At 29.7% G+C, this 14099-nt stretch overlaps 2 protein-coding genes across 2 annotated transcripts; both read left to right on the top strand.

Moving 5' to 3' along the window:
- Nucleotides 1-230: 230 nt before the first annotated feature.
- On the top strand, nucleotides 231-3182 carry LOC136077075 (uncharacterized). The gene is made up of 10 exons (XM_065791586.1): nucleotides 231-727; nucleotides 816-980; nucleotides 1085-1258; nucleotides 1373-1447; nucleotides 1540-1713; nucleotides 1828-1902; nucleotides 2012-2062; nucleotides 2313-2548; nucleotides 2700-2877; nucleotides 2977-3182. Exons 1-10 carry the CDS (start codon nucleotides 484-486, stop codon nucleotides 3111-3113), a joined length of 1509 nt encoding a protein of 502 aa, XP_065647658.1. The 5' UTR covers nucleotides 231-483; the 3' UTR covers nucleotides 3114-3182.
- Nucleotides 3183-10733: 7551 nt separating this feature from the next.
- LOC136076197 (tigger transposable element-derived protein 4-like) lies at nucleotides 10734-12368 on the top strand. The gene has a single exon (XM_065789671.1). It carries the CDS (start codon nucleotides 10734-10736, stop codon nucleotides 12366-12368), a length of 1635 nt encoding a protein of 544 aa, XP_065645743.1.
- The last annotated feature ends 1731 nt before the right edge of the window (nucleotides 12369-14099 follow it).

The raw sequence follows: 14099 nt of genomic DNA, 5'->3' as shown, positions 1-14099 counted from the left end.
CAATGATGTTTTTCAGTATCCATGTGCCTCTTCAAAAGTTGGAATAATGAAACTTGGAAGAATATCCACAAATGAAGAAACAATTTCTTTAGAAAATATTGTTAAAAAATGTGTTTTGTTTGAAAGCAACGACAATGCATTTGCTATAACTTATCTTCATGATTCATAAAAAAATCTAACATACATTTGTTAACTTTATATTATATTTATCAATTATTATTGTATAATACTAGGCTGTTTATCTAACATACAATACAAGTTTGTTATTTAAACTTTTCAATAGATTTATCTTATTTGAATAGCGTTATGAATATTTGAAGGCTTTAAACTATTTTATCTTTAGAATATTTTTTGTTCAGATTTACTGAACGATAACTGTTTATTTTAGTTTGAAATTATCAGTATTCAAAGTAATTAAATTGCAGTATTTTGTAAAAGTAATTTTAAATTTAATTTGCTATTTTTATAAGGTATTTAATTAATATGAATCATCAGAAAAGTACTACTCATGTTGTAGTCAAGTTTCTTGAAAAAACATGGAAAAAAAAGCATGGAAAGGAATGTATTGATGTGATTCCAATTTTATGGATGTATTATAAAAAAGACAAATTATTCTGTAAATATCCATCTGAAAATGAGTATCATGCACTTGATTCAATGAGTAAAATGTCATTAATACCAGGAGTTTTGTGGAAGAGCTTTGAAATTGTTTTAGTTAAAGAAGCAAGTACGTAATTCAAATCTTTATGTAATCAATTTTAAATGCATTTTAACTTAAATGTTGTCATATTAAAAGATATTTATTTACATTATAGAAAGCTATGAACAAGGTGTGCGACGGATGATTAGGGCATGCTCTGAATTTGTAGTACAGAGCAGTAATTTTGAAGATCCGAATAGTTCAGAAGGAGAATCTGTTCCTGTTAAATTAAGCAGCTCTGAACTTGAAGCATCTTTAAAAGATATCTCTTCGTTTAAAGGTATGGTATTTTTTTATTATTGCAAACAAATATTACTTGAAATATTTTTAAAAATGTTTTTTTTTTTTGTTTTTTTTTAAATATCTATATCTTATCTGTTTTAGAGCATAATATTGAAAGCTCTGGAGATAGTGATATTTCAGAAGATTCCTTTGTTTCCTTTAAAGTAAAGAAAAAACGATCGTCATCTCGTGATGAACAATCTAATGATTCATCGTTCTCGTCCCCCAAAATAAAGAAAATAGCGTCTTCTAAATGTAATACAGAGAAACGAAACCGTATGTTTTCTTTAATAAAAAAAATCCTTATAATTAAAAATTCCCCTTATTGTTGCACACACAAAAAAGCGCGTTAAAGCAATTTTTATTATTCAAAAAATTTATTATTTTCAGAAATGATGAAGAATTCCAGTATATCACATAAAGACACCAGGAAACATTTGAACGACAATAAAACAAATATAAAAGGTAATTCATTTTAATCCTTAGTTTACCTATAAATGTTATTTTATTTTTTTAAATAAAATCATTTCTAGATATCTATATCTTATCTGTTTTAGAGCGTAGTATTGAAAGCAGTGGAGATAGTGATATTTCAAAAGAGTCCTTTGTTTCATTTAAAGTAAAGAAAAAATGGTCGTCATGTCGTGATGAACAATCTAATGATTCTTCATCCTCGTCCCCCAAAATAAAGAAAATAGCGTCTTCTAAATGTAACTCAGAGAAACAAAACCGTATGTTTTCTTTAATAAAAAAAATTCTTTTAATTACAAATAACCGTTATTGTTGCACACACAAAAAAACGCGTCAAAGCAATTTTTATTATTTAAAAAGTTTATTATTTTCAGAAATGATAAAGAATTCCACTATATCACTTGAAGACACCAGGAAAAATTTAAACGACGATAAAACAAATAAAAAAGGTAATGCAATATTATTCTTAGTTTACATTTAAATATTATTTTCAATGAAATCTTTTTTAGAATGTTGATCATTACTTATAAATGTAATATTCTGAAAATATTTTTTTAGATGTGATACTTAATCCAAATTATAAGTATTGTCCTACATGTGGCTCTGCAGGTTAGGATATTGTCAGAGTTTTTTTACTTACAATTCTTCATTCATTCTAAAGAATTAATTTAACTTTTCACTTGTATAAGAAAATGACACTATGGAAACCATATTTAAACCACACAAGTGTGGATATGGACGTTAAACATTTGGAAAAAAATTACATAATGATAATTTAATAATTAATAACTGATTTAGTTATTTAAAATGGTGGTTTTTCTTTACTAATGCAAATATAAAATATATGTTTTCATGACAGCTAAAGATGCTCCTGCGTCGAAAGCTAATCTGGAGTCTGCCAGGAGAAGCATTGAATATCGTATTAGAGAGGAAGCGAAAATCACAAGAACGTTATTTAGTCTTAACAATGACACTGTTAATATCCAAAAAATAATAACCGAACAGACGATTAACGAATTACCATTCAACCATATAGAGAGTTTTCATGATTTCGATAAGCAATTGAAGAGTGATGTAGTAATGATTCAAAAACTGGTAAATGATTTAGTATTGATTCAAAAAATGCTAGAAATATTTGTTTTAAGTCTGCTACGAAGTATTGCATTATTAAATATTATTTTTTATTTATATTTAATGTTATATTTAATTATTTGATATTTAGTATACAAATTTTTTTTTTTTTTAGAAATGCTTCATGATGTTAAATGTGAAAAGTACTTTAAAACTTTCGGAAAATTTATCTTTTGTAATTCCAAAGATTATTTTACCGAATATTCAAGTGCTTTACAGTGCTTTTGGACGAGAGTCAAATGGTGTAAAAAAATTGAATTTTTCTAGCACAGAAACTTACAAATATTTGCTAGGTATATTGTCTTATTTCTAACTTTAACAAACATGAATAAATTATTTTATGTAATTTCTTACTTAACTCTTAAAATACACAGTTTAAATGTTTATTTTAGAAGTAATTACAATAAGATTTCCTGAGATTAACGAAAAACAAATTTCTAGTCAAATAAGTCGCTGGTTTTCAGGTGCGAAGGATAGAGATGGTGGAAAGAAAAATAGATTGTTAAATAAAAAGAGAAGTGAGTGTTGAAAACGAAGACGAAGTTCTATAAATTTTTTTTTTTTTTTGAATTATACAAAAAAAAACATTGAAAAATAATATTTTGTTTGTCTTAAAAGATTACCTTGATGCTATAGTGTCATATATATATATATATACATATATATATATATATATATACATATATATATATATATATATATATATATATATATATATATATATATACATATATATATATATATATAGATATATATATATATATATATATATATATATATACAGATATATATATATATATATATATGTATATATATATAATTTTCCCAGACAGTTACCGGTAACGGCCGTTACAAAACCCAGTACTGGCTACCAGTAGCGCGACAGCTCTCAATTTTTCAAGAAATTTCTTGTAATGCCATTTCTAGCACTTGAGAGTGGAATAGCACCTAAGTGCTATTCCACTCTCAGGTGCTAGCAATGGTTAAGAATAAACAGCTAGTACTGGCAAAACGTTATCATCCCAGATAACTGCCAATGCACAACCAATACTGGCTACCAGTATTCCGCCAGTGTTAAACAGTACTGGCGCAATACTATGCCAGTTGCGAATTTTTAATTGAGGCAGTACTATGCCATTACCAGATGCCAGCAATGGTTAAGTACTGGACATCCAGTACTGGCAAAGCGTTATCATGCCATGTAAATGCCAATGCAGAACCAGTACTGACTGCCAGTCTTGCACCAGTATTAGACAGTACTGGCGCTGTACTGCGCCTGTTGTGAATTTTTGCTTGGGTTAGATTGAATTTGTCTTATTTGAGAAAGCCAGGATAAATTCTTATCAACAAAAATTCCTAAGAATCCTATACTGGCTTGCTTTTTAATTAATTTATCATTTAAGATAAGGTCAGGCAACTTATGAGGAAAATGTTCTTCTTGTGTTTTTTTATGGAATAATATACATTTTGTTTTCTCTGAGTTAAGCGAGAGTATATTGGCTCTAAACCAATTATATACTTTATTTAGTTCAGTATTCATTTTATTAAACCCTAGTAATTCTAACTTCCTTTACAACCGCCATAGCAATTATTTTCCACCTTTACTAAAAAATCCTTCTAAAATTCTTACTTTTCATAAGATTAATACTGGAAAACCATTTATCAAGAAATTGTATCATTATTGTCTAAAATAACTTCAGAAAAGCAATCATTGTAATGCTCATTAAAAATCTTCTACAATGGTTAAAGCTGAGTTAAACAAAGAACTTTAAAATAAAAACAATAAAAAAATAGGAAACAAAAGTTTTATGGAACAAAGAACTTAATTGTAAATAGTGTTGATATGGATGTAAATAAAAGCAATGTAAACAGGAAACCAAGTTTTGCAGAAACCAATGTAAACAAGGAATCAAGTTTTGCATATTACTACGAGTGCAGTTGATATAAATCTAAATAACGTAAGAGCTGTTGATTTTAAATTAATTGGCTCTGATAAAGTTAGTTCTTCTGCTGAAAACATTAAAGAAACTTGATAATCGAGACCCAATCTATCAAGAAGCTAGTTTTGATTAACTAAGAAATACTTAATTCTAAAGTTTCTACTCTTAGATTTCCAGAATGCAAGTCAGCAGTTTCTTTCTGAAAATAAAAATAAGAGAAAAGCTCTAGTTTCTTTTCTCTTTGTTACCCGCTGCAATTGTAACTATTCAAAAAAATAGTTATACTCAACGACATTCAAGAAACAAAAAGTTTTAATATTATTACCAGGGCTTTATATGCAATGAGATCATCTAGTAAAGACTTTTCTGGATTCTCACGATTTGTCTCATTAATAGACTCGCCTAAACCGATGACTCCAAACAATTATGAAAAAAAAATCTTTTAAAATTATTGCAGTAAAATCTGTAAAGTTTTTAAAAGATGATCACGTTGTTTTGTTGCTTATTGCAATTAATGAGGCAGTATCATGTGATGGGACTTGACAGCAACAAGGATATTCTTCAAACAATTGATTTTTTTTGTTTCACAAAAACAGGCAAAGTATTAACTGTTGAAGCAACAAACAAAGTATGTAAAGTCTGTTTTCTTAAAAAATACCTAATGAAAGTAAAATCATTGTCTGTAATGAATGCCGCAATAAAAACAAAAGTATTTTTAATTATCAAGACCTACCTGGCACTATGGAGTCAGAGGAAGTTCGTAGAATATGGAATAGGTGTATTAAAAAATATAATTTCTACTGATACTTAATATATACTGATATCTATGGTGACGGAGATAACAGAGGTTACTTTTATTATTATTTTCTTTTATTAGTTTTTAAGTGCTTCAAGAAGTCTTATCACAGAGCATCGCAAAACAGCATTTAACCAGGAAGTTCACGCCTCCTTTCTTTTATGCAAACATGGCCCAAGCTCAACATTGATCCATGGAAATCCAGCTCTGAAGCCAAAACTCAAACCGCTACATCAAGGCTGTTATAGATTATAAAATGGCTGTCGCCCAAGTCCCCGCCAGATGAGTACTGCCCGGGTAGCATTATCAAATGACGGGTAACTTTTATTTGATATATTCAAAATTCATTTAACTCATATTTTAGTTTAAAATCATTAATTATTATAAAGCAGTTTAACATTGTTAACTTGGTATTTGAAAAATGATCTTAAAGATCTTGTTGTAAAAATTTCAATAGTTACGATTTCTTTATCACCGTTAGAATTTCTAAAAACATTCAACATAACATTCGGAAAGTTACGATAGTTTTTGATTCGGATGCCCTTTATTATTCCTTGATGATTATTATCATTATTTCTTTGTGAAAAACACCTTTACGTAAATCAGAACTACTCTAACTTGTCTTTTAATTTATCTCTCTGACAAAACTCGTTCAAAACCTGGAAAATAGAAGGTATAATTATGCCATGTTAGCGCGCAAGTACATGCCCATACCTGCAACTTTAGTGCAATCAAAGTGCGCTTTTTCGACTGCTGCATATGTGGATGTGCATCTTTAAGACTCGAAACAGTGGACATGCTGATATTTCTCAACCGTAATTGGGACTTGTGTAAACTGAACACTTAAGGTAACATAAAAGCTAAATATAAGTGAAAATAACAATTCTAAATAAATGATATCATTGAACGTAAATTTTTTATTGACTGTTTATAAGAACAAATTTTTAAAAAGTTTTTTTTTTTTAATGGGTACCCGGGTACCCGCCCGTTTGTCCGAAGGGTACTCGGGGAGATATATTCACAATTTTCGACAGCCCTAATTATGATGTTGTAAAAAAAATATTTATCAAGGTGTTTAAATAAAAAAACCTGAATGTGTAAGAGGTAAATAAATGATGTCAGTAAATATAAGGAGGGAGGGAGTGCTGGAAAATTTGGCACTAATTGACAATAGGGAGGGTGTGTTGAGGCCAAAATGATGTCAATTTAAATTATTTTTTTGGTTTTAATGAGGAATTTTTAACGGCATTTACATCTACTAAATGGTATAGAAATGATGTTTTGTTTGTGGGGAAATTAATATTAAAAACGGGGAATTTGATATTACATTTTATTAAATTATTTATAATATAATATTAGAAGTTAATATAATAAGTTTCCCAGAGACATTAAATAAGTTAATTTTTCTAAATATTTTTACGTTTTATTAATATACTACCATTTGACTCCGAATCAAATTATGTTAGAAATATTAACTCTTTGTATATAAAATTCACAATCGTTATTCGCTCTCTCAGCGGGTTATAAAATGTGGTTCAAAGTAAACTTGTAAAAGTAAACTCACAAATTTGTCATTTTTTGAAATTAAATTGTCGCTATTTCAAATACAAAACCCTAATTACTCTCAAGTTGATTGTAAAACGTGATACAATGCAAACACATAAAGTCTATTGAAAATTCCAAACGCTAATTTCTACCTAGTGGGTTGAAGAAACTCTTTTAAAAAGCTTGCGCTAAAGATGAGCAAAATCATTATTCTGATTGTGATGTAAACAATACTAATAAATCAATATTGAAATATGGATAAAACCGCATTACTTAACTTATTGATGGTCTCGTTTGGAAATCCTCATCCCGATAAAAAAAAGGCTAATATCCAGAAAGAAGTCCATAGTATATGGAACTCATTAAAAGAAGAGAAACTGGTGCATTAAAATCTTTGACCGAGAGTAATGTATTTAATCAATTTATTTAATGAAAAGGCAATGAAGTTCAAGAGCAAGCAATTATCATTTTGGGCCAATACTCCAAAACAGTCTGCCCCCACGTATACTCCATTTAAATTTGACAAGAATTCCTCACAGTTTGTTGAGCCCACCAATGAGCGATCTGTTATTGATGACCAACAAAGTGCATTAACTTTGAGTTTGTTGACCACGAAAAATCAAAAAAATGCAAGAACAGTGGCTCAAGATTGACTCAATTCTGAGATTGCAGCTTTAAATTGTGAAGTTGCTGGACTGAAGTCTAGAAAGAGAGGTGGATTCATTACTGAAGCTGAAGAGGATGATTTGAAAAAGAAAAAGAAGAAAGTAGCTCATCTATGTATAGAACTGGCCAATAAAAAGTATGATCAAGCTCAACAGAAGAAAACTAGAGAACTGAAAAAAGCTAGAATGGAGGAAATCTGCTTGGAGCATCCAGATGTCAAAGAAAAACTAAAAATCAGAAAGAAACCTGGTAGACCGTCATTAGAAGTAGATCAACCTCTTCTTTTGAAGGCGATTATGGATATTGCTCTCCATGGTTCTTCCGCTGATGAAAGAGGTCGGTCAGAGGTTCTTCGGGTAATGGTAGCTTAGCTATGTTTGTTAATATTGTATTTGTTAGAATTTTACTCTTAATTAGTACTTGCACTGTTGTAAATATCCTTGAAATTTTAACAACTAATTTCAAGATTTGATTTGAATATAATTTACGAAATAAATCCCATTTTCTGTAAAAAAAGTTAATTATATCTAAATACATTTCTTTATTATTTAGAGCATTAAAACTCTCGACGAATTGACACCCAAGATGAACAAATGTTACTTATTCTGGACCTACCTACATTGCTTTTTGATCAGAAAAACACGCATCCCCGACCGTCTTCGCTCATGGATTAGACTTTCAGCGGCTCTTGGATATCAAAGAATTCGACTCTATTACCAGAGATCCTTAAACTAATATGGTTAAGCCTATCGTAGTGTTTAGCGTCGATGGAGGAATCGACGAAAATCCCAGATACCAGAAAGTAAATGTAATCAGGATTCACGATTTCTTGAAGAATAATCTTGACGCTCTTTTCATCATGACGAACGCTCCAGGCCGCAATGCATTCAACAGAGTTGAGCAACGAATGGCACCTCTAAGTAAAGAATTATATGGGGTGATTCTTCCGCATGAACATTACGAAACTCATCTTGATTCTCAAGTTTATTACATTGAAAAAAGTTAATTTATAAAATTATTAATATAATTTTTAACCTATAATAACCAACATATCTTTTTAAATCAGGCAGGACAATAGATGAAAATTTAGAAAAACAGTACTTTGGTTTTGCTGGGCAGGCTTTATCTGATATTTGGTCTGATCTACAAATTGATGATTATCCAACCATTGCAGAGTATATTGATCCAGATAAATCAGAGCTAGAGTCAGGGAGCATTTTATTACAAGATCAACGTTGGATTGCCGATCATCTTCGTACAAGTCAATATTTTACTCAAAAGTGAAAATCGTTCTTGTTGTCAGACTATTAAAAGCTCTTACTTTACTCTAATTAGGGCAAGATTTCTTCTGCCACCTGTCCCTGTCAACCAAACGAGAGACGGGCTCAAAGCAGTAGATGTCTCAGAAGGAGCAAAAGAATTGTTTCCATCATCCGTCTTTATGCTCATCGCATCAAACATTGAAAGTATTCTTTCTCGCACTGCCAAAGGATTTCCAATTATTCCGTATGATGCGTTTTGTCCTTCAATTCAGTCTAGCCTGGCTGATAGAATCTGCAGAAAGTGCAATATCTACTTTGCCTCTCAAGCTCTGTTGAAAAAGCACGCTTCTATCCATTCTTCTGCTACAACACTCCCTCTAATCAAAAGGGTCCAACCAGTTCGTACCGCTGCCAAGCGTCAGAGAGTATTTTTTGGCAGTCATCGTCTTGCAGAAGAGTTCGGAAACTGCTGAATGGTTAGATGAAAATGAAGTTGACGCAACGAATTTGATTGTACCTCAAGAATACGATATCCTTTTAGAGCGTGGAGAGCATTCATTATTTAGTGTTTCAATCGATCATCACTTCAACAATCCATGGGAAGATTATATTAAAGATATATAATACTATTTGCCTAGTTGATTATTTAATGAGATATCGACTATTATATAACATAATTTGATGAGGTCTACTATTATATAAATGTATAATTTAGTCAGAAAAAAAATCAATGGTTTTTAAGCACTTTTATTTTTTTTTAGGGGGGAGGGAGTAAACAAAAACTGACATCATATATAACGGGGGGTTGGCCAAAAATTGACAGAGTTTGACAAAGGGGGAGTCGAGAAATTGAGTAAAAACACTGACATCATTTATGGATGATTAATCTTATATTTTTGGATTAATTTTGGTTATCGTGCATGCAATTGTACAAAAAGATATGAAACTTATATATCATTTCACAGATAAGAGTTTGTATTAATTAAAATAGTGATAAATAATTAGTTTTAAAAAAATAACATAGTAAAAACTTATTTATTCTTCAATTAATTTAATATTCCATAAAAACATATTCAATATATTTTTAATAAAAGACTTTTTCCTAAAAAAAATAAAAATAAAATCTTATTTCTTGTTTGTTTTTTCAAGTTTTTTTTGCTAGAAATTGACGTAACATATGCAAAAAATTTTGGTTTGAAGTTTTACGAAAAAGCCACGTAGGGGAGATGGGGGCGCATTGATCGCCGGGGCAGTATGATCTTTTGGCTTTAACTCGTTCATTTTTGCCTTTCTAGAAGTGAGGTTGCAATTTAATTAACCATTATGCTTCCCTAATTGATTATTCGTAATATTTTTTCATAAGGTTATCAGCGTCAAAAAAAATAAAGAAAATATTGTTTCTCGTCATAAAAAGTGATTTTTTTAAATCGTACTATAATTCAAATATATTTTTATTTAGATGTCTGTATGGGTTAACAACAATTTTATTTTAAATTTGTAAGTGTTAGGTGTATAATATAATATATAATTTTTATTTGGCTGCAATTTATACAGTAGATATTGCTATCAATATGTTACCTATACCTATTGGGGTACATTGATCTTTGACTATGCGGGGCCCATTGATCGGAGGATCAAAGTGTCCCATAGAAGACGAAGTGCCCCATGTTTTTGTTTATAAGCAATACAGTTAAACGAATGGAATTGTATTTATAATTTAAAAAAAAACTATATATAAACAAACAATAGCTTTTAGCATTTCATTTTTTAAATCTACTTATGTTATAAGCTAGTAATAATAATACTATTATTTTATAATATCAAAAGAATAATATTTAACATAATTATTAAAAAATATTTAACATAATATTATTATGTTAAATATTAGCATTTATTAAAAACATATGTTTTTATTGATATATTTTTTTACAGATCTTAAAATGGTTAGAAATAGAATTAAAAAAACAAATAAAGTTGCTATACCAAGTGAAACAATGAAAGTAGCTGTTAATAAAGTTTTAGAAGGAACACAACTGAATGTTGTAGCACGTCAGTTTAACATAGATAGAATGACTTTAAAAAAATTTTGTCGTAAAAAGAGGCTTAATCCAAATGAAGCTTTCAAGCCTAACTACAACAATAGACAAGTTTTTACAGCAGAAGATGAAAAAAGTTTATCAAGTTATTTACTAATTGCATCAAAAATGAACTATGGCCTTTCAACTAGGTCAACGCGATTATTGGCATATGAATTTGCTTTAAAAAACAATAAGATATGCCCATCATCATGTATCAAAAATAAAATTGCAGGCATTGATTGGTTGCAAGGTTTTATGAAAAGACAACCAGAGTTGCCTCTACGAACACCTGAAGCAACGAGCTTCGCTCGATCAACAGCTTTTAACAAACACACTGTAAGAGAGTTTTTTCAAAATCTTAAAACGGTAAGAAATCGATATAAATATAATCCTAACTGTATATATAATGTTGATGAAACTGGTTTAACAACCGTTCAAAAGCCGGTAAAGGTTTTAGCTGGTAGAGGAAGCAAACAAGTTGGAAGAATCACATCTGCAGAACGAGGAACATTGGTAACTGCATGTTGTGCCTCTAATGCTATTGGAAATTCCATTCCTCCATTATTTATTTTTCCTAGGGTAAAGTTTCATGATTACATGATTAATGAAGGACCTCCTGGATGTGTGGGATTTGCAAATCCTTCTGGTTGGATGAACTCAGAAATTTTCATAGAATGGATTAAACATTTTGTTAAATATTCAAACTGTTCTCAGGAATCTCCAGTTTTGTTACTTCTCGACAGTCATGAAAGTCATATTTCTGTTAAAGGCTTGGAGCTTGCAATTCAACACGGAATTACAATGATAAGTTTTCCTCCCCATTGCAGCCATAAATTGCAGCCATTAGATAGAACTGTTTTTGGACCATTGAAAAGGTTTTACGATTCTGCATGTGATAATTGGATGGTTTCAAACCCAAGACCAATGACCATTTATGATATTGTTTCAAAAGTTCGAGAACCGTATACAAAAGCTTTCTCACCATCTAATATACAGACAGGATTTAGAGTAGCTGGCATTGAGCCATTCAATTCTGAAATTTTCAAAGATGACGAATATTTACCATCATCAGTTACAGATAGAGCTGCTCCAGATACAGTTACTATCACTCCTGTCAACAACATGGAATCTGAAATGATACCAGCACATGTTAATCACATAGAGTCTGAAATAACTATAGTAAATATTGAAACAAGTATTTTAAACAAAGTGTCAACAAGTGTTGCTTCTATAATCTCACCTGAGGTTTTAAAACCTTACCCAAAAGCATCTGCCAGAAAAAAAAAAGTTAAAAGTAGGCAGTTAAAAACAAGGATCTTGACTGATACTCCTGTCAGAAATGAAATTCGTTTGTCAAAAGAAAAGAAAATTTTGAAGCAAACCAAAAATCAACAAAAAGTCTCCACAAAAGATAAGAAAGAAACTAAGAATTACTTGCTTAGGAATAAAAAACAATGTAAACCAAAAGCTGCTTCACAACTTGACTTTCACAAATGATGAAATATTCTTAATCAAAATATTGTACTTTTAACAAGTTTTGTAAACTTAAAAGTTGTATTCTTATTTCAGTCTTTATATTTCAGTTCTTATAAATTTCAAGTTGTTGTAAAGTTTTAAACGTATATAAAGCGGGTAGCTTATAGCTGCTGTGATTTATACATTTTTTAATTAAAAATTAGACTAGTGGGTTTAACTGCTATATTTAAAAAATAATTAAAAAATTTAGATGTATTATATGTTATACAATATTACCCTTTGACTAAATTATTTACAAGATTTAGTTATAGAAGTGTTAAACGTTTAGATAATATTACGCATACAAGATCAATGTGCCCCAAGTCGGAGATCATAGTACCCCATAGTTTGGGGTACATTGATCTTTTGAGAGGGTTGTTTAAAAGGTAAAATTATTCATGTTTATCATTTTTTTAAATCAAAATATTTATATATTCCAAAAGCCGGATAGTTCTACATGTGTTTCGTAGTTAATAAGTTTTTACATCTCTTTCAGGTTCTGCGCAATTTTCAAAACACTGCTACGGCGATCAATGCGCCCACATCTCCCCTATATCATTTTATATTAACTGGTCTAGACCAATTATTATATAAACTTGAAGTCTAACTTCGATCCAAAAAGTGAAGCCGCTTTTTTACAAAAGGCGGATTAAATTTGTAAACAAATATTTTTCAACTTTTTTTTTCTTAAATGAAATAATTATATTTTAAATATGAATACTATTAATGTCAAAATATTAAGAGGAAACTATAGTATTTGTAAAATAATAATTTATAATTTCTAAATTTATTTTCGATTACAAAAGGAATAAAATTTTTGAATAGAAAAGTGAAATGACACCCGCTTTTGAAGCATTTTTATAATTAGGCTCATATAAAAACTTTTAAAAGTTTTGTGATGACGTGTTTTTGAATTTTCTTTAATTCATTGGGAACTTTTAATGATAATTATATAAAACTGATATATCTTTTCAAGAATAAGAGTTGATATATGAGATAAGACTACACATTGTGGAAAAAATATCTAATTTTCGGGCAGCTGTCTAAACTCTTGTTCAATCTGGAACCCGTTTTGCTCATCCAAAATCTATCACACAATTATATCAAACCTTGGTAGTACCAAAATTAACTTACAGTCTGGAACTTTGTAAAACCAATGACTTGACCATGCAAAACATAGGCAGAATCGGAAGGAGCGCATTAAAATCGCTTTTCAAACTTTCAAAACATGCAGAATTATTTACACTCGTTATTTAAAATGCAAGACATATCAAAAAGTATTCACGAGACAAAACTGAACTTATTCGTTTTTGGATTACAAATCGACGAACGATATTATTGAATCTCAACTTAACAATCCCACGGTAAAATAATCTTTTGTAGATGATGTCCAGCAGGTGTACCATATTAGTGGACTAAGTTTTGGAAAGCTATATTTTGAAAAAAATAGAATACGTTTTGTGGTGTTGGGGGATAAAATCCCAAAAAATTTTGAGAAAACATTGAAATACTCATTAGGTTGGTGGAACGTAAATGAACAGAGAAACATTTTCAAGCAAACTCTAGAAGAAACATTCCAAAATTATTTCCATTCTTCCTTTCAAACTTTAAACAGTTTTTAACTTTTACCTTGTAAAAATGTTTACAGAAGGAGGTAAAGAAAAATAATAATAAAAATAATAATAATAATGATAATAATAACAATAATAATAA

Source organism: Hydra vulgaris, chromosome 02 (assembly GCF_038396675.1).
Source record: "Hydra vulgaris chromosome 02, alternate assembly HydraT2T_AEP".
Taxonomy (NCBI): Eukaryota; Metazoa; Cnidaria; class Hydrozoa; order Anthoathecata; family Hydridae; genus Hydra; species Hydra vulgaris.
Note: the sequence above shows the minus strand (reverse complement) of the source record. Positions and strands in the feature narration are given on the sequence as shown.

Coding starts and splice junctions, on each gene's coding strand:
- LOC136077075 (XM_065791586.1), top strand. CDS start 484: ATGAATCATCAGAAAAGTACTACTCATGTTGTAGTCAAGTTTCTTGAA. Junction 1,903..2,011: donor CGATAAAACAAATAAAAAAG/GTAATGCAATAT, acceptor ATATTTTTTTAG/ATGTGATACTTAATCCAAAT. Junction 2,549..2,699: donor TAGTAATGATTCAAAAACTG/GTAAATGATTTA, acceptor TTTTTTTTTTAG/AAATGCTTCATGATGTTAAA.
- LOC136076197 (XM_065789671.1), top strand. CDS start 10,734: ATGGTTAGAAATAGAATTAAAAAAACAAATAAAGTTGCTATACCAAGT.